General features: G+C 48.6%; 12 protein-coding genes across 12 annotated transcripts; 5 read left to right on the top strand and 7 right to left on the bottom strand.

Moving 5' to 3' along the window:
• Positions 1-83: 83 nt before the first annotated feature.
• Positions 84-371, top strand: N7509_004825 (DUF5310 domain-containing protein; the record flags this gene model as incomplete). Its single annotated transcript, XM_056629462.1, has 3 exons — positions 84-86; positions 136-213; positions 285-371. The coding sequence occupies 3 exons, from the start codon at positions 84-86 to the stop codon at positions 369-371; spliced, it is 168 nt and encodes a 55-aa protein (XP_056488764.1).
• A 134-nt stretch (positions 372-505) lies between these two features.
• Positions 506-1,814, bottom strand: N7509_004824 (putative transcriptional regulator; the record flags this gene model as incomplete). Its single annotated transcript, XM_056629461.1, has 2 exons — positions 506-1,354; positions 1,434-1,814. Coding segments are annotated over 2 exons (1,230 nt in total), but the record flags the coding sequence as incomplete, so codon positions are not given.
• Positions 1,815-2,588: 774 nt separating this feature from the next.
• N7509_004823 (flavin-linked sulfhydryl oxidase) lies at positions 2,589-3,342 on the top strand (the record flags this gene model as incomplete). The annotated part of the gene is made up of 2 exons (XM_056629460.1): positions 2,589-2,746; positions 2,841-3,342. 2 exons carry the CDS (start codon positions 2,589-2,591, stop codon positions 3,340-3,342), a joined length of 660 nt encoding a protein of 219 aa, XP_056488762.1.
• Positions 3,343-3,965: 623 nt separating this feature from the next.
• Positions 3,966-8,104, bottom strand: N7509_004822 (coatomer subunit alpha; the record flags this gene model as incomplete). Its single annotated transcript, XM_056629459.1, has 8 exons — positions 3,966-4,220; positions 4,285-5,968; positions 6,027-6,993; positions 7,016-7,303; positions 7,462-7,498; positions 7,567-7,849; positions 7,922-7,971; positions 8,075-8,104. 8 exons carry the CDS (start codon positions 8,102-8,104, stop codon positions 3,966-3,968), a joined length of 3,594 nt encoding a protein of 1,197 aa, XP_056488761.1.
• Positions 8,105-8,802: 698 nt separating this feature from the next.
• On the bottom strand, positions 8,803-9,535 carry N7509_004821 (OB fold domain-containing protein; the record flags this gene model as incomplete). The annotated part of the gene is made up of 2 exons (XM_056629458.1): positions 8,803-9,272; positions 9,328-9,535. 2 exons carry the CDS (start codon positions 9,533-9,535, stop codon positions 8,803-8,805), a joined length of 678 nt encoding a protein of 225 aa, XP_056488760.1.
• Positions 9,536-9,685: 150 nt separating this feature from the next.
• Positions 9,686-10,563, top strand: N7509_004820 (COG1/VPS51 family protein; the record flags this gene model as incomplete). Its single annotated transcript, XM_056629457.1, has 2 exons — positions 9,686-9,818; positions 9,875-10,563. The coding sequence occupies 2 exons, from the start codon at positions 9,686-9,688 to the stop codon at positions 10,561-10,563; spliced, it is 822 nt and encodes a 273-aa protein (XP_056488759.1).
• A 364-nt stretch (positions 10,564-10,927) lies between these two features.
• On the bottom strand, positions 10,928-11,914 carry N7509_004819 (DUF1917 domain-containing protein; the record flags this gene model as incomplete). Its single annotated transcript, XM_056629456.1, has 2 exons — positions 10,928-11,819; positions 11,850-11,914. 2 exons carry the CDS (start codon positions 11,912-11,914, stop codon positions 10,928-10,930), a joined length of 957 nt encoding a protein of 318 aa, XP_056488758.1.
• A 501-nt stretch (positions 11,915-12,415) lies between these two features.
• On the bottom strand, positions 12,416-14,047 carry N7509_004818 (epoxide hydrolase family protein; the record flags this gene model as incomplete). Its single annotated transcript, XM_056629455.1, has 8 exons — positions 12,416-12,514; positions 12,566-12,721; positions 12,775-12,895; positions 12,956-13,142; positions 13,204-13,212; positions 13,289-13,561; positions 13,629-13,762; positions 13,827-14,047. 8 exons carry the CDS (start codon positions 14,045-14,047, stop codon positions 12,416-12,418), a joined length of 1,200 nt encoding a protein of 399 aa, XP_056488757.1.
• Positions 14,048-14,646: 599 nt separating this feature from the next.
• Positions 14,647-15,960, top strand: N7509_004817 (uncharacterized protein; the record flags this gene model as incomplete). The annotated part of the gene is made up of 2 exons (XM_056629454.1): positions 14,647-14,852; positions 14,907-15,960. 2 exons carry the CDS (start codon positions 14,647-14,649, stop codon positions 15,958-15,960), a joined length of 1,260 nt encoding a protein of 419 aa, XP_056488756.1.
• A 215-nt stretch (positions 15,961-16,175) lies between these two features.
• On the bottom strand, positions 16,176-17,094 carry rpnL (proteasome regulatory particle lid subunit rpnL; the record flags this gene model as incomplete). Its single annotated transcript, XM_056629453.1, has 2 exons — positions 16,176-16,454; positions 16,528-17,094. The coding sequence occupies 2 exons, from the start codon at positions 17,092-17,094 to the stop codon at positions 16,176-16,178; spliced, it is 846 nt and encodes a 281-aa protein (XP_056488755.1).
• A 357-nt stretch (positions 17,095-17,451) lies between these two features.
• Positions 17,452-19,300, bottom strand: N7509_004815 (S53 family peptidase; the record flags this gene model as incomplete). The annotated part of the gene is made up of 3 exons (XM_056629452.1): positions 17,452-17,743; positions 17,801-18,026; positions 18,124-19,300. The coding sequence occupies 3 exons, from the start codon at positions 19,298-19,300 to the stop codon at positions 17,452-17,454; spliced, it is 1,695 nt and encodes a 564-aa protein (XP_056488754.1).
• A 5,083-nt stretch (positions 19,301-24,383) lies between these two features.
• Positions 24,384-24,782, top strand: N7509_004814 (uncharacterized protein; the record flags this gene model as incomplete). The annotated part of the gene is made up of 3 exons (XM_056629451.1): positions 24,384-24,570; positions 24,625-24,692; positions 24,753-24,782. The coding sequence occupies 3 exons, from the start codon at positions 24,384-24,386 to the stop codon at positions 24,780-24,782; spliced, it is 285 nt and encodes a 94-aa protein (XP_056488753.1).
• Between the last annotated feature and the right edge of the window lie 584 nt (positions 24,783-25,366).

The following is a 25,366-nucleotide window of genomic DNA, read 5'->3' as shown; positions in this document are numbered from 1 at the left end:
GCTCTTGCGACCTCCTTTCACCCCCCCCCCACGACCTTCTGTCAACAGTCCGCAGCCAGCGAGAATCTCTGGTATTCGTTTCAATGGTAAGTTATCATTCTTTGGTCGGTTACTTCATAGCTAACATATTTATAGGCTAATCTCCCCAATCTACGACGTCTCTTTGTCGAGGCGAGAACGGAGGTCGAGGAGAACGAGTACTCCCGCACCGCGGTATGATCTCATCTCCTTGATTTATAGGGTATATCAACGGTCCTTTCAACGTATTCTAACGTATATTGCAGTTCTATAATCTCGTCCTTTTTATTTCGTCCGTTGCCGTCTTCAGTCTGGCTGCTCAACGCATGAGCGGACCCAAGGTTGCTCGATAAATGGCAAACTACATGTCTGCATCGCAGGATATCATACATCAAGTGTTGTTATTATCGGATATTGATACAATGACATGACCTAGGATGGCATGCTCAGTTGGACTGGATCATCCAACTCTGAGCAAGCCTCGTCCTCAATCGGTTTCCTCGCCATCACTCTCCAAAAATGCCAGGGCTTGTCGACCCCGAGCTGCCCGGCGTTGAGGAACTTCAGCATCACCACCCTCTCCTTCATCTCCACTGGCTTTACCCCAGTCTTTCGCTCCTTGTTGAATCTGCTCCAGATCTGCTTTGAGCTCGCGCTGATCCCGAATCTGCCGAGCCTTATCCAAGGAATATCGACCCTTCATCCCGGCATCCTCCAACATCCCTTTCAGATGCTTAATCTTCGCCTTGGGGGTCTCATATGGCTGCAATTCACGCCACCACATTTTACGAATACCGCACTTGACTAGCCAACCCTGAAGCCGCTTGATCTCTGCTTGATCCGGGTCCGCATCGTCATCCTTAGCCTTGGGGGCCGCCTTTTTCTTCTCCTTTGGTGCCCCGGTCGTCTTTTGGCGCTTTGGTGCTGGCTTTGGTTCTTCATCAAATACGACAGACATTTCACTTTCAGAATCATCCTTTGTAACTCCCGCGCTGGCTTCGGTAGGCTTGGGTTCGTCATCGGGTGCATCTGATGCTTCGGGCGAGGCCTGCTTTGTCGGCTTGGCCTTGGTTTTCTTCACCGGTGTCGTAATGCGCTTCTTAGGCTTGGGAGCCTCTTCCTCGCTATCATCCCCCGATGGTTCAGGTTCCTCATCCCCTTCTTCTTCCTCCGAAGCGGGAGTCTCTGTCTTTTGGCGCTTGCGCGGCTTCGGTGCAGTGTCGGATTTGGGTCGCTTAGGTGCGGACTTTTTGGGCTGAGGAGGTGATTTGGCTTTCGCTGGTTGGGGTGCTTCGTCTTCCTCTTCGTCTTCCTCTTCGCCTGCCTCTTGTTGGTCCTGTGTCGCCAAAATCGCAAGTTAGTCCATGGTCACGGTCAAAACAATATAACTCAGAAGATAATTGTAGAAGTCTTACCACTTGGTTTCTGATAATCTCTTCACTCTTTCCCTTCCAATCGCCTGTGGCTCTAAAGAATCCCGCCTCGAGCTTCAGCTTCTCCTCAACGGCCAATCGCACTCGCTTCACGGTGATTTCCTCCCGTCTCCCAGTTTCGAAGCGGGAAGTAACCTCATCGCGCAGCGCTTGTTCCAAGGTTGTGTCGGATGGAACATTGGGCGTGTCAGCTTCGGGCTCGGACTCTGAGTCCGAGAGGGCATACTTAGGTGCCATGTTTATATTGGTATATTGATTGGGGTGTTGCGCTCGGTGGATATTGGCAACAGCGCGCGGTGCTGCGGATGAGAAGAGGATCGGGCGCGACGAAAGGTACTTTAGCGCGTGTTTCTTGAACAGAGGGCTTTGTGGGCAGGTAGACAGATCAATTCCCACTCCTAGTGTTCAGTTTCCAAACACGCGTCGTGATGGAGGAAGGTTGACGTGCAGGGCAGATGACAAAGCTAACCGGGGGATCGACCACTCACTCCACAGGAAGTATCCGTTGACGTGGAACTTGAGATCAGACCTAGTCAAATATAGCGTAACTCTTTAATTATAAATATCAATTTGCTTGGTGGATAGAGTAAATACAGTAGTAGTACCTAGGTAGTACTAGTAATACTCCAGCCAAACAACTTGAAGTTTCCAGAGGTACTACTACTACTAACCTTGGAAATTACTGGTTAAGGAACTGGAAGTATACATTACACCTGGGCCAGTGATTTTATGACAACAGCACCTGGGCAGGTACTACTAGTAGTACCTACTACCTAGTAGGTATCTTCAACCAACCGTATCCAATTATTAGAAATACAACGCTACCCATCTGTGTTAAGAGGACCCTAATGAAACGTCATCGGATTTGCATGAAATTTGCTTACGTCAGCAATTTTTTCTAACATTGCATACTTTCAACTGTAATTGCCTCGATTTCACTCCACAATAAGCATGTTATGATATAACCGAGGATAAATAAATGAAACTAGTATTCTACTCGATGTCTGCGTACCAAAGGCTCAGCTTACAAATACGTATTTACCTCCTCGCTGTGCTTAGTCACACTATAAGACCGACCAGGAAACTTCCGAGTTCGCCGCAACGCCGCCCCGAACAAAACTCCCAACATCAACGACAATGGCCCAGGCACCACCCGAGCAGATTAACGCTCAGTTCGGAGGCAAATCGAACCTCTTCGCTCAAACCGCAAGTGGATCTAGTGACTCGCAAGATCACAATGCGACTGGAAATGCCCAACTACCAAAAGGCGTAGTTCTGGACAAGGATGGCAAGCCGTACGTCGCAAACCCAATATCCAATACCCAATACCCAGTATAACGCCCACTACGCATTGAACAACTAGCTAATAGCAAAATTCAACTATTACAGCTGCCGAACCTGCACATCAATGTCCTCCTGGCGCGCCCTAACAAAACAAGCCCAAGCTGACCCCTCCGCAAACACATCATCATCCTCAACTACAACCTCCACAAACCCCCTCGCAGCCCCCGCAACCCCCTCCCCAAGCTCAATTCCCTCAGACTGCCCGCCCGACGTCGAAGCCCTGGGCCGCTCAACCTGGACCCTCCTCCACTCAATGGCAGCAACATACCCGGAGAAAGCAGACACAAAGCAGCAAGAGGATATGGGCGGGTTTCTGAAGCTTTTCTCACGACTATACCCGTGCTGGGTATGTGCGGATGATTTCCAGGGCTGGATGGCACACCCGAGTGGGAATAACCGGCCGAAGCTTGGTGGGCGGAAGGAGTTTGGGTGGTGGATGTGTGAGGCGCATAATGAGGTTAATCGGAAGTTGGGGAAGCCGGAGTTTGATTGTCGGTTTTGGGAGGAGAGGTGGAGGTCTGGGTGGAAGGATGGGAGGTGTGATTGAGTCTTTCTTCTCTCTTCTTTTATTATATCATTCTGCTCTGCTTTGCTATCTTTGGGTAGTACTGCGGTTTGATATGGTTGGTGCTGAGATCTTGACACTATCTAGCCTCTCTCTACTCCTACCTCTACCTTCCTCCCCGCTCACCCGGATATCTCCACTTCTTGTACTTTACTTTTGTTCTTCTCTCCAGCATTCTGGGTGTTGATAGAGGATTTCTGTACTTCTAGCTGTAGACTATGCATCCCCCCTCCCCCCAACCTATGGAATAACGGGGCTATCAAGAAAGTTCTAGTTCTAGTAGTTCTATTCTAGAGCGTGCCAAGGATAAGAGTGAACAGATTTCGCATACAAGTTAAGACCGCTAAACAATTATAATCTCGGGTACAGAAAAGACATCTAGACAGGGTTCAGTGATAGGAGAAATTTTGTGGAATTCCCCCTCCCAGAAAAGTTAAATGACGCCAACAAAACAACACAGCTTCTCCTCGCGCAGCAAAGCCAAGCGGCCCAAAAAAAGAAGAGATAAACATATGCCCTAAGTTCTTTCTTTTTTTGGTTATAAAACTTCATGTCGAGAAAAAATGAGAGAGAAAAAGAGCCGTCAAATTTCGTCATACTGCTGGTCAATATTGACTGGGCACAAACAAACGCAGACCACTGGCCGGGGCGCCAATCTCTGTGACATCGGCTATCCGGTCCACACTACCCTTGTACTGCTCGTGGTACTTCGCGCCAGTGAAGGGGTCCGTCACGAAAGGAGAGCCGCTGAAAATAGGAGTGTGAGATGCGGCACAGATATCGAACTCGGCGAAGGGGTCGAAGTCGACTTCGATCTGGTCCGAGGGATTGCGCTCGCATTGAGCCTTGATCTTGCGGGCCTAAATGGAAAGTGTTAGTTATCATCTTTATATCGTTGTAGTCATTATCAATGGTTAATCTTACCTGCTCCAGAAGCTTGGCCGATCCTCCGTTGGCCAGCATCCGGCTGGCGAAGCCCAGAGCAGAGTTGTAGTTCTTGTTGGCAAAGGCAAGCTTCATCGCGGCCATAAGCGCCAGCTGTCGGTGAGCAACCTCCAGCTTGGGGATGGTGAAGTATGCCGACAGCTCCAAGCTGCGCTTGAGACCCTCAGGGGTATCCGTGGAGAGCTTTCGGCGCTCAAGCTCGATGGACATGGCCAGAACGTATTCGCGAGCGGTAGAGATGATCTTCTTCGCCTCTTCGACCTCGGCCTCGGAGGAGACAGTGTTGACAAGCACGTTGTGGAGGATGCGCTTGAAGGTCTTCACACCGTCCTCCAACTTGTTGGAGCGCATCGCGGCATAGCCCTCCTGGAGGTCGACGCTTGCAATGGTTTCCAGATCCCGGGGAATGAAGGGAAGAACCTTGCGGATATCTTCCTCCTCGGTGGTTCTCCGCACGTAGTTGACCAGAGGTGGCAGACCGACACTCGCAGGAAGATAAGTCTTGGAAGCCTTGAAGATTTCAAGGAAACGATCCTTCAGGGGAGCAAATTGCACAGCGCCAACCTGTCGGTTCAGGAGTTGCATGGCGGTCTCGAAAGACCCAGCAGCGACGTGGTCGGCGGCCAGCGGGGAGTTGCGAGCCCAGATATCAGCCTCGGAACTGCCCGCACCAGCCTCGGTGCTCTCAACATTGACGAAGTCGACCTCCTCCTCCACATTAATGTCATCACCCATGTCCCACCCAGAGGCGTCTTCCTCCTCATCATCTAGGGTATCCTTGGCGAGAACAGCCTCCTCATCGTCTTCCTCGACCTCGAAGGCATCGGCACCGGCTTCTTCATCAGCAGCGCCAACTTCACCGAGAAGGGCCTTCTCAAATGAAGAGTGGCCCGCGGCCTTGACAGGCCAGTTGGACTTGAAAGTAGGTACGATGGGGCGAGGGACTTGAAGGGAACCCTCGAGCGAAGGTAGGGTGATCTGATCCTCAGTGAGACCACATGCCTCGAGGATGGACTCGGCTTCCTCGGTCAAGCCGTTAGCCTTGGCGGCCAGGTAGGCCAGAGGGTACTGGTCAACCTCCTTGAACATTTGAATCCGATCCTCGACATCCCCACGGTAGATGGCGTTTTGGAAGCGCGAGGTGAAGTCACCACGGTGCTCAGCGATCTTAGCCATACGAGAAAGCTTCTCTTGGTCACCGGTTGTCAGGTAGAGGAAGGACAGCTTATCGAAATTGCGTTGCTTCTGGTAAGTCATCTCGACAGTCTGGTGGTTACCGTGGGCGAGAGCCTCGGCACTGAGTCGGCTCCAGTAGTTGGGACGATCCAGTTCACGAGCCATTTCAACAGCAACCTCAAGATTACCGCACTCAAGGGCAAGGTCGAAACGGGTCTGCGGGTCCTGAACAAATTGCAGGGCAATCTCCGGATATCCCTTCTTCTGCAGATACGAAATGATACTTTGACCGACCAAGCTTGAAGTCTTGATGATCTGGAGCATCTCATCGTAGTTCCGCTTGACGAGAGACAGCTTGAAGCGGTACTCGGTAGGGTCAATTTCGAGGGTCCGAGGCTGGGCGTTGCGGTCAAGACAGTAGACGCTGCGTCCCTTGACACGGACAAGGTAAACGGTCTGATCAAGGGTACGAATGATTCCATTGTCGCTGGCTAAGAGTTAGTAGGTATTCTCAAAAAATTCATAACATAGGATATATGACCTACCCGTTCAGAAGGGAGTATTTGACGTGGTTTAGAGTGGAGTAGATGAGGACACCTGAATCATCCCAGGTGGCACTCTTGATACGGATGGTTTCGTGCAGGGTGCTGACCTGTTCCAGAGTCTTGGTCACAATCGTGACATTGTGCTTGCTGAGAAGGGCACAGTAGAGACCGTCATTGGACCAAACAACATATTTAACACCGCTGACAGTAACCTCCGCCAGCTGCTTCTTTTGCTGGATATCAAAAAGAGCAACAGTAGTGGGGGTTATGAACAAGAGACAACCAGTGCCACCGAAGTAGATGTCTGTGGTGCCAGCCGGGGGCTTAATGGTTTTGGTGGTGGAGTTGCTCAGGTCCTTGATGTCGACTTGCTGGCTCGCGGGGTTGAAGACAGCGAAACGGTTACGAGCGACGAAAACAGCAGATGTAGCTTGGCCGCGCTTGACATCAGTGGGCTCGACAGCTCCGGTGGCATCCCGAGGAAGGTTGATTAACTCGTAAGTGCCACCGTCAGAGGGCGAAGTGACGAGAATGGCACGCTCGGCGGGGTTGTAGGAGATAGTGCGCGGGGGAACCCAGGGAGAGCCAAGTTTGCGTAGGGACAGCATCGGAGGAGACTCGACGTTCTTGCCAAAGTCATAGGACTTTACGTGCTTCTCCTTTGTGATGTAGAAGAGCTGGTTTTGGTAGACAGCAGAGGCAGGACGCTCGCGCTCCAGCTTAAACACCATCACACCGGTATCATGGCCCGCGGCAAACAGGTTCATCTTAGGGTGAGCGGCAATAACCCAGAATCGATCGAGGTCACGCTTGAAGGATTGGACGGAAGTGCGCTTGTTGAGATCCCATACGCGGATGGTCTTGTCTTCGCCGACGGAGAGGATGAGGTCTTGGTGAGGATGGAACAGACAAGCGGAGGCGTTCTGGAAGTGGCCGCGGCAAGTGTCGACTTCCCATGCCTTGGTATCTATATCAATGAGTTAGCTAACGCGAAACGCCCTTGGACCGATCTTCTGGGGTAGTAAACCCACCACTCATGCGCCACAGCTTGATCAATCGATCGTCACCAGCCGACACGATCAGCGGCAATGTGGGGTGGAATGAAACCCAGTTCACACCACGGTCATGTCCCTCCAGCACAAACTTCACAATGGCGTCGGTGTTTCCGAACATATCAGCCTGGTTGGGGTTGGCGCGAGCCATTTGGTCTTCAAAGGAAACCGAGGTCGGGGCGGAGTGCTTCTTGCGCAGACCGGAGATATCCCAATACGAACGGACTGGTCGAGGGAGGCGGAGGCGATGAGGTCTTCGGTAGGGTGGAATTGAGCACACATAACGTAGTGGTTGTGGCCGGTCATGGTGCAGACTAAGCAGAAGCCGGGGTGTTAGCCATGGTTGGAAAGGAGGCATTAGTATTTGAGGAGGCAGTTCTTACTCAGGGAACGGTTCTGCCAGTTCCAGATTCTAATAGTCTATACATTGGACAGGCGGGTTAATACTCAAACCATAGACACTAGCGGGGGCGAGGCTCAAAACATACCTGGTCGTCGGAGGCGGACAGAATCCATGGCAGCTCCGGGTGGAAGAAAACTGTGCGCACATAATCCAAATGACCATTCAATGTGAACAGACACCTCCGGGTCTGGTAGTTCCAGACCTTGATCTTGTAATCATCACCGCCGGACACAAACAGGGGTTGGGTTGGGTGGAAGTCGATGCCTCGAACGGGGCCGTCGTGTTCCTCGAATCGGTCAATGAGGGTTCCCATGCGGTAATCCCACAGTTGGATGGTGGAGGAGTGAAGGGAGACGAGAATCCATGGCCTGGTTGAGAGTTAGATATCGATATTCCCAAAGCTCTCTAAGGTGTAGCGTGTCCCCGCGGGATGAACTGACCGGTTTGGGTGGAATGCGATTCCCTTGGCTCGAGAGGATTTCGACTCAAACTGTAGAAGAATGAAAGGTTAGTAACTCCAATTGATCAATTCCATGCAACAGGGCCAAGGAGAGCGCGATGTGGAGGATGGGCGAGAGATCGAGGGGCGTTACCTTAGTGAGCATGTTTGGAGAGGACTGCATGTTGTCAAGTTGGCCGGAGCCGCACTGCACAGTAGCAAGCTCCGCACGCGATTAAAAGGGGAAGATCACAACAGAGACAACCACGGCATCCACCCGAGGGTCGAAGGAGAGGAAGTGGTAAGTCGTGGATGCCTTTGCTTGGAAGTGTTGCGGAGGAGCAAGTTGAGTCCACGTTTAGTTTACTGTTGTGTGAGCGGGTGACCTGGTCCAATCAGAGGCCCTGGCTCCAGGGCGGTGAGGGGACAGGGGTGATGAGTAGATGGCGATGATCTACATATTGCTACGAGTATATCACGATTTCTTAGAAGAATCAAAGATAGGGAAAAAGAGAAGCTGAAAGTGATCCAACAAGAGAGAGTCTAGATACTACTAAAGCGAAATGATACTAGTAGTAGCAGTAGTAGTAGAGACCGCAGGCCTGGGACATCCTGACGCTAGAGTATTAATCCATGGATATACTAGTACTATCCACCAGCCTGGAGCGCTGTACTTGGAATATCGTGATTCTTTGATGTTGGGAGAATGCTCAAGAAATTAATAGGCATCGATTCAATGTTTCATTTTTGGCTTGGGAGATAATGCCCCCGGGGTATATATATAATTTTGCTTCAAAAATACCAATCCAATGTGGCCCAATGGGCATTGTTGTTTGCAAGACACAGCCGTACAGCGCCTATCGCATAGCACTTTTCCACACATCATGTACCTTGGAGAGTGGAGATTCGTTCCAATAAGCGTTTCTTTCTATCTTCCTTCCATGGTCGATCCAGTGCATCGATCTTCCCACCGAGCAAGGTGACACATCCTGGGTTTAGCAAGACCATACCTCGGGCAACCGTCGCATTTTGAAGAACCATCTTTGCACCGATGGAAAGTTTTTCCAGTGATATACCCTCTATGGATTTCATTTCGATAGCCACCGTCTTAGTGCCGGCCGCGTCTTGTAGAATCAACCGGTGCGGTCCATAGCCACTGCTCCCCGACGCGTTTGGGGTAGCTGGATTATTCGTACGACCATTCCCATTATCTGCGCCTTCGTTGTCATCTCCCATTGGGATAGTCCGTACAACCTCCCTGCCGCGAATTGCTTCTCCCCGCTCAACACGCTCAATCGCCTCGACTTGGCTCCATAGACTTGTTCCGATGTCTTCGATGTCAAGGACCTGGACTGGAATTGGGCCTTGTATGCGTCTCTCTTGCACGGTTGGGTCGAAAATATCAACGGGAGAGAATGGAGGATGGGCTCCTAGAGAGAGATTCTCGGAAATCGGAAGCGAGGACGCGGAAGAGAGCTGTCTTGGTGAGCGCGGAGGCGGGGAGATTCCGCTGCGCAGAGTTGGAGGTTGTCAGGAAGGTGTTTAGCCAGTTCTGCGAGACAGCTAGTGACTTCGTGTTTAGGATTTGAGCAGCTATTTGCTCTGGGCTGGCCATTGTGGTGATTGGGTTGGTCTGCTCCAGCAGCTGTTGAAATGTTGAAGTAGAAAGCAGAGCAAGCAGCAAGCACGGGCCCGCCGCCGCCGGGGAAGAAGCCAGTCGCCGCATTCCACCTTCACTTTCAAGTTCACTTCCTCACCACCCACCATGTCAACATTGTCCTCACCCCGCCCCTCAATCGCTTCCTCTCGTGGCCATTCACCCGGTCCGGCTTCTTCTCGCCCCTCTCTTGATGCGCTAAACACCAACATCGCCGGCGGCCTCAGCGCCGCCTCCACCCGTCGACCGCGCGAGCCATCTCTCCCAACCCTATCGCCGGACGACGGAATCGCTCAGCCTTACGAGACTACTATAAGCTTAAACCCCCTGGATCCGATAGTCCTGGCGGATCCCGATCCCACAGTGTACCCCGCAACACCGATGCAGGGGATATCTCCAACCCCTCGACCCTGGAGACGGGCACGGAGCTAGACAATGCGGACTTCGACCCTCAGCGTTATGTCGACCAACTCCTATCAACTTCGTCCCTCTCAACAATTCTCAAAGCGGAGAATACACTGGTTGGAGATGTTCGCACCCTAGATGGGGAGCGTAAAGCGCTTGTATACGATAATTACTCCAAACTCATACGGGCTGTGGAAACAATTGGCAAAATGCGTCAAAGTATGGACGAGCGCGGAGCACCCTTGACTATGACCAAAACTCTGGGTCCAGCCATTTCATTCGTTGCCGAGACTGCTGGCGGTCTTATAAAAGAGGGCGAGGAACATCGCCGCCGCATTAATGAGGAACGAAGCCAACGGCCCACCCCGACTCATAATAAGAACGAGAAGGAAACCGTCCAGTGGGTTCTTGCCTCTCCTCAGAGACTGGAAAAATACCTCTCCGAGGACAAGAAAGAGGACGCCTTAAAGGACTGGGATGAGGTCAAGAAGCTACTCGATGCTTGGGGTGAAGTCAAAGGTGTTGCTGAAATTCGCGAGGCTTGTGAGAAGGTCATGAATAAGGACAGCAACGATGATTGAAGCCCAACAGCGCTGTAGTCATATAGGGTGACTCATATTCTCCACGTCTCAGAATTAACATTCGGCCTCACCCCGACACCACGCAGGCTTCCGCTAGCCTTGTGAGCTCGGAATGAGATTTCCCGCCCAAGTGACGCCCACAAGAGCTCCGACCAAGGCCGAGCCCCCGATATCGAGAGAGCATCAATGCGACGAATTTGGCCCCGATATGCCGTGGTCGAGTATCCATCTTGGGCTTTCCTGATCCACCACGTCACTTCCAAGGTTGTACATATAATAGATACCCAATCAACACACACTGCATACGATAATAATCATAACATCATGTCGCATTATAATTCCATATTAGCAAGTACATAATCCGTCAAACCTTCCCACTTAGCACATCCCGACTGGAAAACATGCTCGCCTTCAGTCCATACTCGTTCTTAGACGTGATATCCAGATGCGTGAAAGCATCACATTTGTAGTAAATCGGCCGATCCTGCACATCCACCAGTCCCACCGCAACCATACTCTTCAAAACACGCTTAACATCCTCCTTGTCGCCGAAATCCTTCGTATAAACACATATCAACCGCGCCTTATCGGATAAGTCATTCGTAGCAACTTTGGCTCCGTCACCAAGCTCTCCTTTGTCTAACGCGACAACAACCTTCTTCCACACATTATCAACATCCCGCGCACCGGGAAAGAGCATCCACTTCCCATAAACAACACCCGTCTCCCGCGCCGCGTGTAGAATATCCTGCTCGAGACTGTGACGAAGCGGATTTAGTTTCCGCGTTAGTCTGGCTGTAGTCTTCGCGCCGGACTTATCATGTTCAGCCCGGAGCTCAGCACTTTGCGTCTCAAAGGCGCGGAGTAGGTCTGTGCCTTTTCGGAGGAAGGCGGGGACGTCCTGGTCCAGTTGAGCTTTGGATGTTGGGCCGAACGTCCAGATCCAGGGGCCGATATCTGAAAATAATGTTTTTGAGGGTGGAAGACGTGAGAGAAAGTGAGATATATGTTCTTTGCGTCCACGTTGCGTTTTTGGTATGGCTGTTGTCTCTGGTTGATCGGCGCTTTCGGATTGTAGTTCTTCTTCTGGATTGGAAGATATGAGTGGTGCGCGGAGTCCATTTTGGATTGTTGAGAGGAGATTTGGATGGATTCCTGACCAGTATGGTTCTGGGTCGAAACTTGCTGCGTGCTGAGATAGTCGATTCTTTTCATTTTCATCACCTGGAGTGATGTCAGCGGGGTGTTGGTGTAAGCTAGGTTGGGCTTTCATGTGAAGGAATCACTTGCCGTAGAAGCTGGAGTCGTCCGAGAGGATCTGATCTAGATCTGAGATCCATAGGATCTCCATTTGAACTCATTTTGTCTGGGCTTGGAAGCTGAGATGTGTTATTGTGGTTTGTTGTAGAATGTAGGTTGGCCCAGAGCCGCATGTGGAGTTCTGTAGGCAACTAACTCCAGGGCTACTAGTAAGCAGCGAGGGTGCAGTGAAAGTTAACAAATGGTCCGTTTCAAGGCAAATTCATTTCAAAGACTTGGAAATTTGCAAAATTCAAAAGAAAAATTCAACGACAGCATCTGGCGGGTATTGAAACGGATGAAGTTAGGAATTTAAACATATATATGGTGGTACTCTGACAGCAAAATAAGGTCTCCGTTCTAATTGCACCTCATTGGCAATCTTCTGTAATTCCGAGGCTTCAATTTATTCTAGGTATTCATTCGGATTAAATTCGTTTCAAAGACTTGTCCCGTCGTATACAATCAGTTACAATTTATTCAATCTCGCTCACTGTGTCAAATTTAGATTCTAATATCACACAGGCTGAGAGAAGTAGGCATCTTCTCAGCTTCACTTGCTGCTGTTAATACTCGGCCAGACCTGCTCCACGAATTCCACCAGGTCGGACTTGAGGGCTTCTGGTTGTTCAAGCGCAGCGAAATGACCACCCTAATGTCGTCAATTAGCTCAGTCTCTCCTCTGATTCGGGTGGCAACATACCTTCTGGTGTTGGCCCCAGTAAACCAGATTACCGGTGGTTTCCACCCATGAGCGAGGCAGTGGTGCGAGCTCCTTGGGGAACGCAGAATAACCAAATGGTACATTGATATACCAACGGGATTCATTCGCAGCTGCGACAGGGGGAGGAGGGTAGCTCTAGATTATGCGTCAGCTACCTGGTCCATATTGTAGATTCCGCAACGACGCACCTGACGATACGTATAGATTGAACGAGCAATCGTGTCAGTCAGCCAGTATAACGTGATGGATTCAAGAATGTGTTCCGGGGTCAAAGGGTCGTCCACCCATTCCAGAAACTTTTCACCAACCCTAACAGAGTTAGCCAGATGGTAGGAAAGCCTTCGCATTTTGTCTCGCAGTCCTGCTCACCATGCTAACAAGGATATCGGATTACTGGCGAGAACATGACCGATGGTACTTGGTCGAGTTGCATGCTCGATTGAGTATCCACAGCCCGTAGTTCGGAAATTCTGGAACCTCTCGATTCCTTGCATCTCGAACGCATTCAAGCTGTCGTCCGTCATGCCTTCTGGTCGAGCCATGAAGGTCACGTTGACTGCTTCAAGTCAATATCATAAGATGGAATTTAGAGAGCACCCCACGTAAATATTACTCACGATGAACAGCTTTTTTCATTCAATGTTAGCAGTCAGCCCAATGTGATACTAGTATCGTCCATGTATCAGTTTCAGGATTGCTTACCTTTACAGCTTTCATAGTCCACGGCCAAGGTTCTGGCGATACGACTTCCAATATCACCACCTTGCGCAACATATCCACTCTCAAAGCCCAGATCTTTCATCAAGTGATCAAACACGCGAGCAATGTCTGATGTATCAAAGTTCTTATCCAGCGGAGGGCCAGAAGAGAATGTGAAGCCGGGCAGCGAAGGCACGATCAGATGATAGGGGAGAGTGTCTGGTGTATACTCCTGTCGAAAAATATCCAGAATGGGAAGAAACTCCAAAAAGCTTCCTATTTAAACTATCAGTCACGGAACCTCGAATTTAGAGGCATTTTAAATCAGCAGGGCTGCTCCTACCGGGCCACCCGTGGATCAACAAGATTGGAATGGCATCCTTCTTCCGCGAGAAGAGCCCGACAAAGTGGATGGTCAGATCTTCAATATCAGTCTTCCACTGAGGGAAACTGTTAATTCGATCTTCAGAAGTTTTCCTGTCAATGTAAACATTAGCTAGATTTCAGATTGAACAGGACTATCGCTGGGCTTAGAGAGTACCATTTGTAAGACCGCAGCCACTGATCCCGCATGGCTACCAGCCAGTGAGTGGTGACACCATATGGAGATTCCAGTTGGGAGTTCTCGAATGTAGGAGGAGCCAACTTCGATAGCTTGATCAGGGTTTCAAGTTCAGTGAGCTGACTTTTGTGAATAGCGACCTGGAAGGGCGTGGGAGACACCCGGGCCGTAACTGGCAAGGTGTTGAACAATAGCGACATTTCGGTTGAACTTGAAGTAGTATAGCAAATCTCGTATGCAGTCCACCTTAAAATACGAATAGTGTCATGCGTATGCTATTTGCAGCAGGGCAGGAGATAGCCTCGTCATTTTCGGCTGACCAAGCAACACGGCTGGTGCGGGGAAGAATTGAACACATGATGTCGCTCAAGCTTCTCTCTGCAGATCCTAGATTGATATTGTCATGTCGTCAAGTTAAGGATGGGCAACTCAGATTTGTTGCAGAGTCGACTTTCTGGAAGTCGTGAGATAGACAGGGAATCATCGAGGCATTGAAGGTCGCACCGCATAACTTGCTATGAAACGATCCTCGAATAGTGTTACAAAAGTAATTCATACTATTATCTTGGGATCTGTAATCGGTGTTTTGAATTCGATATTCATGTATATCGCTTCATCAAAGCTTGTATTGCGATCCTTGGTCCAAGATGTAGTGTTTTATACTACACGATGCACTGGATATCATGCAGTACCAACATTTGACTTCAGATGACTGCCCCACCGTGAAATATCAGCCCCCCCCCCCCACCAACATCGGAGCCGCAGCGTTGCTTTATCTTCTAGATCCAACGCAGTTACAATGCCAAATACTGTGCAGCAACCCAAATCCGCGACGACAGTGTTTCTGGATCAACCGCCCAGTTGTCTAGAATTCTGTCCGGACATTCCAAACCACTTCGTTGTGGGCACCTATCTTCTGTCCGAAACCAAGAGCGAAAGCGAAATCCAACAAACCAAAAAAGGAAGCGTGCAGCTCTGGAAATTAGATCCCGCCACAAATGACCTGTAAGTGAAGTGATCCTCAAGGTTGATTCGTACAGCAACTGATCCTCTCCTCAGATCCCTGGTGCAAAGAGTACCACTTCCATACGCCGTCTTTGATCTTCACTTCCACCCAAGGAACCGCAGCCAATTCGCCATTGCAAGTAGCACAGGATGTGTCGCACTGTTTAATGTGAACTCTGGCTTCGCAAATGATGCGTCAAGTCAACCAAATATCGAACAAATATGGACAAAGCAAGTCCACGATGATCCTTCGATCCCAGCTCTTTTTCTCGCCTGGACTCCGCAGAACTGGTTTTCCAATCCTTCTGCCGATGGATTTGCCGTGACCTTCTCAGATAGCCGGACGTCAGTCTTTGGAACTGTCGAAGATATCACTGAAGAAGCTGGTCTTGACGAATGGGGCTCGTTCGAAGCAAAGCAGATGATTGAGGTTTGGTTCGTTGCGCTCGCCGCAATGACCCCGTCTTCTGGAGAAAACGAAGGAAAAGAAAATAATGTACCTTTCATGTACACCGGTAATGATTTTGGCTCCCTGCATACACGCAGATTCGTCAGTCACGCAGAGAAAGAAGTCGACGAGGAGGAACCGCTTGCTCCACTACTTCTCGAGCACGATGATCGGGCCCGCCATCACACTGCCGGTGTCACTGCCATTTTGACACTGCCAGTTCCGCTAGTCGATGATGCTCCCATTCTTCTGACTGGGAGTTATGATGAGAGTTTGCGAGTGTATCATGCGACGCGACGAGGTGAGGTTCTCGTGGAAGAAGGACTGGGTGGCGGTGTTTGGCGGCTGCAGCTTCTTAACTCAACAAATGTTGCTGGGCTGAATGGTATCCAAGAGCAGCACTTCCTGGTTTTAGCAAGTTGCATGCATGGCGGGACAAGGGTTGTTCGGGTGACCCTGAAACAAGAGGATCAAAACTCTGAGTGGAGTATCCGGGTTCTGGCAGAGTTTACGGAGCATGAGAGTATGAATTATGCTAGCGATGTGTGGAAGGGGTCACTTCCGGAGGCGTCGAGTGAGTCGCAAGGCCCGTCGGAACTGCTGTGCGTCTCAAGCAGTTTCTACGATCGTCGTGTCTGTGTATGGAAGGCCACAGTATAATATCGAACATACTGGGGGCCACGAGCGCATACCTAATAGCTACGAATCTCAGGAGGATAATCAATACCAGACTCTAGGCATGAATGTTGTCATGAGCACGCTAGATCAAACACAATGCAACACCGACAGGTATACAAGTACATCTGCACCCGAAGACCAATACCAAAACAAAATAATAAACCAGTCATATCAATTGGTAACATGATCGCAGTGAATTAAACGATCGTCTCCAGCTCCCGAGCATATCCTAGTGTGTTTTCAATAACCGTGCCGCTGGCCACCAGGATGTCCTTCTCGGATCTTGTGGCCGCCTCGGGCTCCACAGGGAAGTGTATCCGTCCATCGTGAAGAATCCAACCACGCTGTTGGGCAAACTCGATGACCGCACCCTCGGACTCCAGGAAGAGCAGGTTCTTGGCATTGGAGATGGGAAGGGAGGGATACGCCTTCTCAGAACAGTCGGCGATTTCGCTGCGGATGGTACCGATAAGAACCTGGCGATGGGAACGTCAGTAATTTGAGTCAAGACCGGCAGAGAAGGCACATAGGATACTTGTAGCCACTTACATTCGAGAACAGGCCAAAGTCTTCGGACGGCACACGCTCCGACTTGGTCTCACGCCACACCTTATCGTAGCTTCCTTCCATAAGGTTTCGCTCCAGCTCAACGGGATATTTGATATATGCGTCGTCCTCAACTCGGGCATCCTTCAAGCTCGCCTCTTCGACCAGTCCCTCCAGCACGGTATGGAAGTTGGCGCTATCACCCATGCTCAAAAGCAGCAACAGGTAGAGGCCAGTAATCTTGCTGCGTTGGCTAGTGCTGAAATCGACATCTGAGGAGCCCTGACCTGGTAAGCCGGCGTGTCGCTCGAGATCATAGAAGGGCTGCAGTTGCTGGTAATATCTTGTGAAGGTCTGGGCGTCGGTCTGGCGGATTGAGGCGATGGCTCCGAGCTCGAGCACCTGTCGGGCAAGAGCGACAAGCTGAGGAGGTGTGGAAGGAGTAGGAAACAGGGCGTTCTGGGTGAGGAGGGCGCGCTTTGCTCGGCTGAGCAGGTCGTTGGCGGCGTCTAGCTGTTTGCGCTCCAGGGCGTTGTGGAGCTCTGGGACGATGGACTTGAGGTCCGACATGGTGGCGGGATATGTGGATTGAACTGGATTCAACGAAAGATAAAATGAGAGATCCCGAGGATCCAGAGAAGTCGAACGATTGCAAGAACAACGAGGTCAATAGAAGCTGCTGGATTGAGGATGGGATGAGTGTTGGTTGGCCAGGCATGACGGAGCTGCCGTGGGCGGTCAGTTCGGATTCACGTGACTTGGCGGACTGCCTCGCCAGTTGGCGCTTCCATTTTGGATTTTGCTTAAACCATTCCACAAATACCTATTCCACAGAAGAAATACATAGTATTCATCCAACCTAAGCTATTTGTCGAACCATATATCTGCTTTAAGCTGCACTTCAAATTTGACACACTATTCCTATTCCTATTTGGTTCCATTTTCAGAAAGAGCCAGCTCAGCCAGCTTTGAGAACAAGGGTGTTCCAAGTCCCGTTACAGGATCCCATCCAGTGGTGGCATTCCAGCTTGCGAAGGGAACAGAAACTCCATGTGTACCGCCATAACAGCCCCGAGAGCCTCCATCTACGATGTCTGTGAACCCAGACACCCCGGCAGTATAGAGCCAAGGGTTAAGAAACCCCATACGAGGCTTGCCATGTGCCAAACGAACTGCATTTAGTTGAGACACAATACCCGCGAATACGGGCCCCAATGCACTTTTGGATAATCGAATTAGCTCATATCATGGGTGTATAGTAGGGCGAGACACTAACCTTGTTCCACTAATCCTCATATACATCCCATGGTCTCGAATCAAGTACCCACTTGCCTGAGCCGAGACATCGGGGATGCCTCTTCCTTGAGGGTTGTATAGTCCATTCCATTGGTCACTCAATTGACCAAAATAACCCTGCACTACTTCATCTTGATATGCAGGACGGGTGAATACCTCCGAGAAGCCCCCGCCTGAGAAACTTGCCCTCTCTCTCTGGTCCACGACTGAATGTCCCACCGACGGAGTTAACAAAGGGACACGAGGCCGGAAATCCTGGGAGAAATCTTGTTTGATACGATCCATCATTCCTTTGACAAGAACCTCCGACACCGGAATCTCCACTGCTGAATATGACTGACACACCACGTGCCCCGAGCTGCGAATACAAATCACAGATTGCCGTGGCATATGCAGTTGCAACAGTCTGCTCTGCCTCGCCGTAAGAAGTGGTAAGCACTGCTGGTAACTGTTCATCGGGCAGATTTATAAGATAATGAAGTTGCTCGAGGTAAGGCTCATTCGAAGACTGGCTGGCATTTGGTTGTTCTGCGTCTGGCACCAATGGTCCCCGACCTCCGATGGTATAGAAAGTCGCTAAGGTATTGTATGCCAGCGATATCGCATATTGTATATCTAGGCTCGCCTCGGTGCTACCTGAAGGCGAATCTTCGTCGTTCAAGCCACCATTGATGCGGACGACACTGAAGTTCGCGCCGGACTCCTTCGGCGAGAGCCCATTCATGAAATCGTAGAAGTCAGTATGACGGGCGAACTGTTCAAGAAACCCCGATATGCCTAGCCGGTTCCGGGAATCTGGCTTTGCCGAAGTGTTCTTGACATCATACAAATCCCGAAGACACTCGGGTCTTACCACGAAGCCACATTCAGCTGTCAAGTCCTCCGGGCTGGCAATAATTGGTTCGTTGGGTCCAGGGGCGCTGTGTGGGTTGAGATGTCCGAATCGCGTCGTTGGTTGGATTAGTGCAATACTAGAATAGACAGTCTCGGGTACCGAGTAGCTGAGCGTTCGGATGAGGGTGTTTTGATTCGCGACATCGTGGTAATAAAAGTACTGAGCTTTCAGCATACGCTCTGCCTGCGCAAGCGGAATCTGAAACCTAATCCAGCTGCCCTCGACAATAATCACCTTAGGAGCCACATCCTCCGAAATCAACCACGTAACTACATTGTTCATGGTGTCAGGTTCAGGGCGCAGCAGCTCCCTCATTTCCTTTTGTGTCATGTGCTGTCCATATTTTGGATGTGCTGGGGTTGAGATGTCGATAACCGCTTGCTGAAATTCCACAGTTGACTGGTTTAAGGCAAGACGGAAGTTGATAGGTGTATATGGCGAGGGTCTCTCCCCTCTTTTCCATCCTTCAGGTACTCCATCCAGTGACTCCACGACCTGATGGATTTCTCCGATAGCCAGGGCCTGATGAACAAGGCATATCGCCACGATCAAAAGTTTGAGGGTAAAGAACCTGATGTCCTTCATTGCATCCCTTTCTGGAAAGCCAAAATGATGCATATCCTCTAGTAGATACTGTATAATCGAGAAGATGAAATTGTACAAAGCCAATTTCCTTCTCGATAGGGTTGGCAATTCGTCAAAATGTCACACGGAATAAGATGTTACTCTCATATTCTGTGCGATTAATGAAATTGGTGTGACAGCCCTGGAGGTCTTCAGTGGAAGACAACATCGAGTTACAGATTATTACGCTGGGTGGAATTCTTTGACATATACCTACCAACTTGGAGGACGGGACTGAACACTTGTCATCTGGTATGGGCTTTGGTCTCTATACGAAGGTTTGAAACCCGTGGGACCCAACCATGCTTTTGGATAAACATATGTGTTGGTGAAGCCACCTCGTATATTCTCAAGTAAATCATAGTATATACAGGTCCCCGATCGCGGGCCTTTATTACCAAACAAATGCCTCAATAAGTTATCAGCCAGGAACAGTTGCCCGTGGGCGCACAAATGCGGGATGGATGCAACTACATCCAGCCAATCAAGCCACCATATGAGCATTTTGGTCTGAATGTAGAAAGTTTTTCTGGCAAACTTCCATTTAGTCGATAACTCCAAGTTGCCTTGACAGCACAGGATCTTGGTGTTCTTTGTCTTGAGCGCCGGGTATGTCAGCCAAGAAACGAAACAAGCCAAATTACTGGCTAAGCCAGTACTTATTGAAGCCCTCTTCAAGCCATCTGGGCGTCGATCACGGTCGCTTTTGTCTAGCACGATAAGTATCTATAATGGTGGGTACTATGTGCTTAGTATGATACAAGCATGGCCAAGTACTCTCTGGCGATTTCCCCGGTGATTGCTATCTGACCGCGGACTACTGTCAAAGAAAGAAAAAAACTCTATCGAGGGCGTGTAGACTTAGTCGTGAAAGTACATGTTCAATCCCTCTGAGAGTTGAATTTTTCTGTCTAATTTCAGCAACACCGCCCTATAGCATTCCACAGGGCACTTTCTCAAAATCTGAAGGTGGGTTTTATTTCCTTCATTCAAGCCCGAGGTAAAACTTTCAGGGGCGCTCATCCCGGGCCCTTTGTTACCTTTTTTTTCCACAATAGGCGATTAAAAAAAACTAGGCATCCGTGTCTAACTCGCCGTAGGAAGGATAGCTAAGACTAGGGCTTTACAAACCAACAGGATGATTATGTTACTAGTACTACTAGTACTATGTGAAACAAACAATATGAGCAATAGTATTATATTTAACTTGAAGGCCGACCAAAACCGTTACGGAGAAAGCAATTTAAACGCCACCCCAGGGCTTTCTCTTCTAACAACATTTACATGCACCCTTTTATCTTTTAGTGCATCCCGTAGTAATACCAGTGACCGTGCATGGCTTGCAGACTCGCATTGGTCGGGCCTGCCCTCTGGCATTGCCATTTTTTTTTCGCTAGGTTAGTATAAAACTCGCCCAAGATGATTCCTAGTGTCACTGTATACAATGTTATGAATTACCGACACTATTGGAAAACATTTTAGCTCTCAGATAACATATTCAAGTTAAGAAAAGCTCCAGAGTCACAATGATTAAATCATCGCACTGTAGTCTTTTTGCAATGTTAAAATCCTGCGCCACTACGTAGCCGACCAAATTAATTTAGCCCCAGAAATGTCAGATATTTTTTATAGGCAAACTTATCGTTTCAACCATTTGCAAAATCTAAATTAGCCAGTTGAACCGCGACGAGCTAATATCTCTAGCGCGGGCTAATTTGCCAAGTTCAACTAATCCACACGAGTTAGCTGGCGACGGAGGTCCCACCGAGTTATAGTGGATGCAGAAGCATTTGCCACAGGACCAATTCAGTCGAACTTGTCGTATCTAACCCAATCAATCCGACTTTTACCGAGGGCTCCATTGAGATGATTTTCGCAGGTGGGGTTAACCGTTTACTTGTAGAGGACGGTATGGGGCAGCCTTTGCAATGCATAATCCGGGTGAACAAATCAGGAAGCTGCGGCTAAAATATCATGTTTAATGAACACTGTCACCTGCCATTCCCAACTAGATTCAAGGACCTGGTATCATGTGGCCAGAGCTTGTATAAGACTCCCCCATACCCCGGAAACAGAGCTGTCTCCACATCAAAACTGCTAGTTATCTGGTCCGATCAGATTCCTACAGACTCGATTTGGTAAATCCACTTTCAGTGGCAGGATAAGTAGAATTATATGTAGCTTGAGAAACATTCAATTGGCTAAAGAGATGTATTTAGCCCAACAATTACCAAACCATGAATCGCTAATGCTTACATTAGAATCCAGACAAATTTTTAGTCTTACTGCCGTTAATGGAGATCTAGGCTAGGCCCGTTGACGTCACTAAAAATGATCCATGCTTCATTCTCAAGCGGTGAATTCACTCCCTATCCGTTCCAGCCATTCCTAATTATTTTTTTTGGAACTAGACAGAATCGATTGTTGTTAGTTCGACAATCATCATCACTTCATCGCTTTACCACAAAATCTCTGCCAAAATTAGAGCTTGGTTTGACTTCACCTGACTATTCAACTACCGATCTAGACCCAGCTTTACACTAACCAGAGAGTATACCGCGCACTTTTCTTATGAAATCGACAGTGAATCAGGTTTATGACCGCAAATAAATCACCCCAAAGATTTATTGGGCATTCAGTCAATTGCTGAGAACTTTTACCAAGTTTAATCTTGGTAGCTTGAATATTATGAGGAGGAGAAATTTTGCTGCTAAGAATACCCAGAGATGGCAATTATATCAGGTGGAAATAGTTCAAGCGCATAATCCTTCGATGGTTTTTGGGGCGAGTTTCAATTTTATCAGGATAAAACAACTTTAGAAGACAAATATTATCCGTCACCAAAGGTTCACCCGGTAAAAGAATTTAACTGTCGGATACATCACCCATTAGAATTTTTATCGGCTTGAAAACCGATCTTAGATGCCCAAGTGGGACTATGCAAAAAGGCGTAATCAAACGTACTTTAAGAGGACAGGGCATATAAGACGCTAAGTAGAGCATAGGCCCTATTGGTAGTGGCCGGGTTGGCGGTTCTCAATTGCAAATTTGGGACGTTCAATAAGCTTTTTTCACACACCTTAGCTATACGTGATCAGTCTTTTATTACGCATTTAGTTCTGAGGCTATGAAACAATGATTTCAAGTTATATAAGTTTATCACTGGCGGTTTTGGCATGGGTGGTTTAATCTGAATGAAAGTGCTCTACGCAATTCGCTAGACCCAATCCATTCCTAGCGCATTCAAGGCCCTCGCCACGCAAGGCGGCTAGGAATAGAACGTTCTCGGTTTCAGCTTAACTTAATCATGTTTAAAAGTGTTGGGACTGACCCTCTAATCGTGGGCTACGCTTCATTCGTAGACAACTGCTCATTCCCCCGTGGGGCCCAAAGGTCTTCTATCAGCTGCTATCCCAGGAACACCCCAGGTTTGGCTAAAAATAGAGAATGTCGCCAGCCTTCTATGTCGCCCAGTAAGTCTCCGTCACAGAACACCCCAGGTTTTGCCAAAGGTTGGTCAATATTAAAGCTTGATATTTAGAGCAAAAGTAGGAAATTTGTCTCTTGGTCGTCTGAATATCACCCCAAACCATAGGCATTGGAATAAACGTCCTGTAGTTGAAATCAGTCCGACTTTCCTTTGAGTTTAATCATGATACTAAGAAATAAACTACAGCGCCATGGTTATTGGCTTACGGAGAACGGTTCTTTGACCTCATTTGCTACCAACCCCATTATTGCTTAGAATCAAGTTATGGCTGTCACACAGCGCCTGAACGCTTCCAGGCCTTCATATCACTTTCCATATCCTTGGATCTATAGTCAGGCTCTTCAATGTCTAATCCAAAGTTCAGTTCTCTGTGCATGTTCATCAAGTTCGGGTGTTCCGCATATGGATAATATTTCGCTGGAGCTCATTTGAAAATCCATGAAATCGCCGGGACGAACCATCCCAATGGAGAGCCTATCGAGATGACCATGGTATTGGATCATTTAACGATTTCCGAGGAAGCCTCCCTTTTAGAACGTACCATGGGTTAACAATTGTCGACCCCGCCTGGCGATTCAACCAGCACCCGATAGGCTCATCTTCCTAGAGCTCGAAACACTAACCGCCATACCCCAAGTACGTGTAATCTCCATATTTTGTAGTGCTTGATATCTTAATTGTGGTTATGCATTTACTAATACCAGAGTTTAATGGTGGCCTAAACGACTGTTAGTTAGTTGACGCAAGGTGATTCAGAGATGTGTTCGCGTTATGGAATTATTGGTGGAGCACTCATGGTGCATCATTGGCGAAGGCAAGTCTACTAGCTATATGAGCATTTTAAAAAGATCTTGATTAATTAATACCGATCTTCAGTTCAGTCCAAATCTAACCATGGTTGAATTGATAGTCAGGAGCAAATTCCAAAACCAAGGTACTCCGTGTCGTTCCGGACACTCTAGGCTTCCAGCCAGCACCATATTATGCGATGAGAAATAAAACCCGGCGGTAATTTCATACTACGTGCTAACTGAAAACTTTTAGTACAACTAGCATTTATACTTGTCTTAGCTCTAGTATTGCAATTTTTTTTAAAAAAAAATTGCCTCGCTGTCTCAAGTCTTGTTCTTTCTACACCGACTATCTAGTAGCTTTGCTAATAGTAAAATTTATACAGACAACAATTAAAAGGCTTATGTTGCATTCATGAAACCAAATACTGAACTCACCTTTTAAGACTGGCCTAGATCCTCATCTTTTGACAGGTTCATCTATAGAGTTAAACGAAGACAAGTGCCCCTTCGGGTCGCCGTCGTATGAAAGCATGCGCCTCTGGTGCTAGTCGATCTAGACAAGTCCTTGTGGCAATTTGGAGTTTTAAGTCGCGAGTATGCGGGGACATAATGACGTTTTCGATGTACACTACAGTGTCATGTATATCTATTTAAAGGACCACTCGACCTCTTCCACCCGCCAGAAAAGTTTCACTTCAGATCAACAACATTTTGAAATTTGAACTTGGAAAAACACTCCGTCTGAAAACACTTCATCATCATGCAATTTAAGAGTATTTTAGCTCTATCTATGGTGGCTCTTGCAGCTACTGCAGCTCCTGCAGATGATTTGGAGGCGAGACAAGCAGGATCATGTGCGCCCAACGCTGCATACTATTGCTGCGATGGCTTTATTCCATTCAATTTCCTCTTCATCCGAGGAATTGGAGAGGGCCGCTGCGTTAGACGTAAGTCAATCGAGTTGATAACTTCGTGGGATTTTATAATTTAACGACAAGCAGGCACCAGTGGTAGCTGTGGCGTCGGCGGAAAACCAGCAACCCCCATTTGCTGCCCAAACAACGCTGCGGTAAGACCATCCTTGAAGTTATTAGGTCCTATAATTGGTTATAAGTCACTAACAAGATAGTCTGGTCAAAACGTTGTTTGTTTCGCCTGAAAACAAATGTGCGGTCGAAGTTGGTAATATCGTACGAAGGAGCGACGGCGTGCGAACCATTCTTTTATGGAAATAAGCTAGTATCTGCTTGAGGGTTCGTGTGTGCTTTGTTTCCGAGTTATCATGGCTTGATCTATCTTTAATGAAACATACAAAAAGCCGGTCCTAGTTAAGTGAAGCAATCTTTTTTTTTAAAAAATGGGATGAAATTGGGTTTGATAAGGCCCTAAGATCCGTTGGCCCTAAGATCTGTGTTCTGGCAACTCGCATTGTTTGCCATGCCGTATTCATGACGAGCCCTCAAAAGCGTTGATAGCGTTACTAGCCAAATTGGTTCTACAGTCAAGACCTAGCGACTTTTGAGCATTTCGGTTGCGTACAACTGGCATGGTGGGTATTTGAAGACGATAGGTAAATACGCGCCGGAACACGAACTGAGGAGGCGCGCTTGAGAATTACGTTATAGAGGTATGAAAGTTCTTGGGGCACATTATGTAAAGTATCATTTGCGGACAAGGGCTTTAATGATGGGTGAGTGAAGCTCCTGTCAACCTTGTAACCTTGAAGGTTTGTGGCTGGGAACT

The sequence above is a fragment of the Penicillium cosmopolitanum genome (assembly GCF_028827165.1).
Source record: "Penicillium cosmopolitanum strain IBT 29677 chromosome Unknown utg000006l:49.0-5199605.0:1.0-5204138.0, whole genome shotgun sequence".
Classification (NCBI taxonomy): domain Eukaryota; kingdom Fungi; phylum Ascomycota; class Eurotiomycetes; order Eurotiales; family Aspergillaceae; genus Penicillium; species Penicillium cosmopolitanum.
The sequence above is the reverse complement of the archived record's forward strand: the minus strand, read 5'-3'. Positions and strand labels throughout refer to the sequence as shown.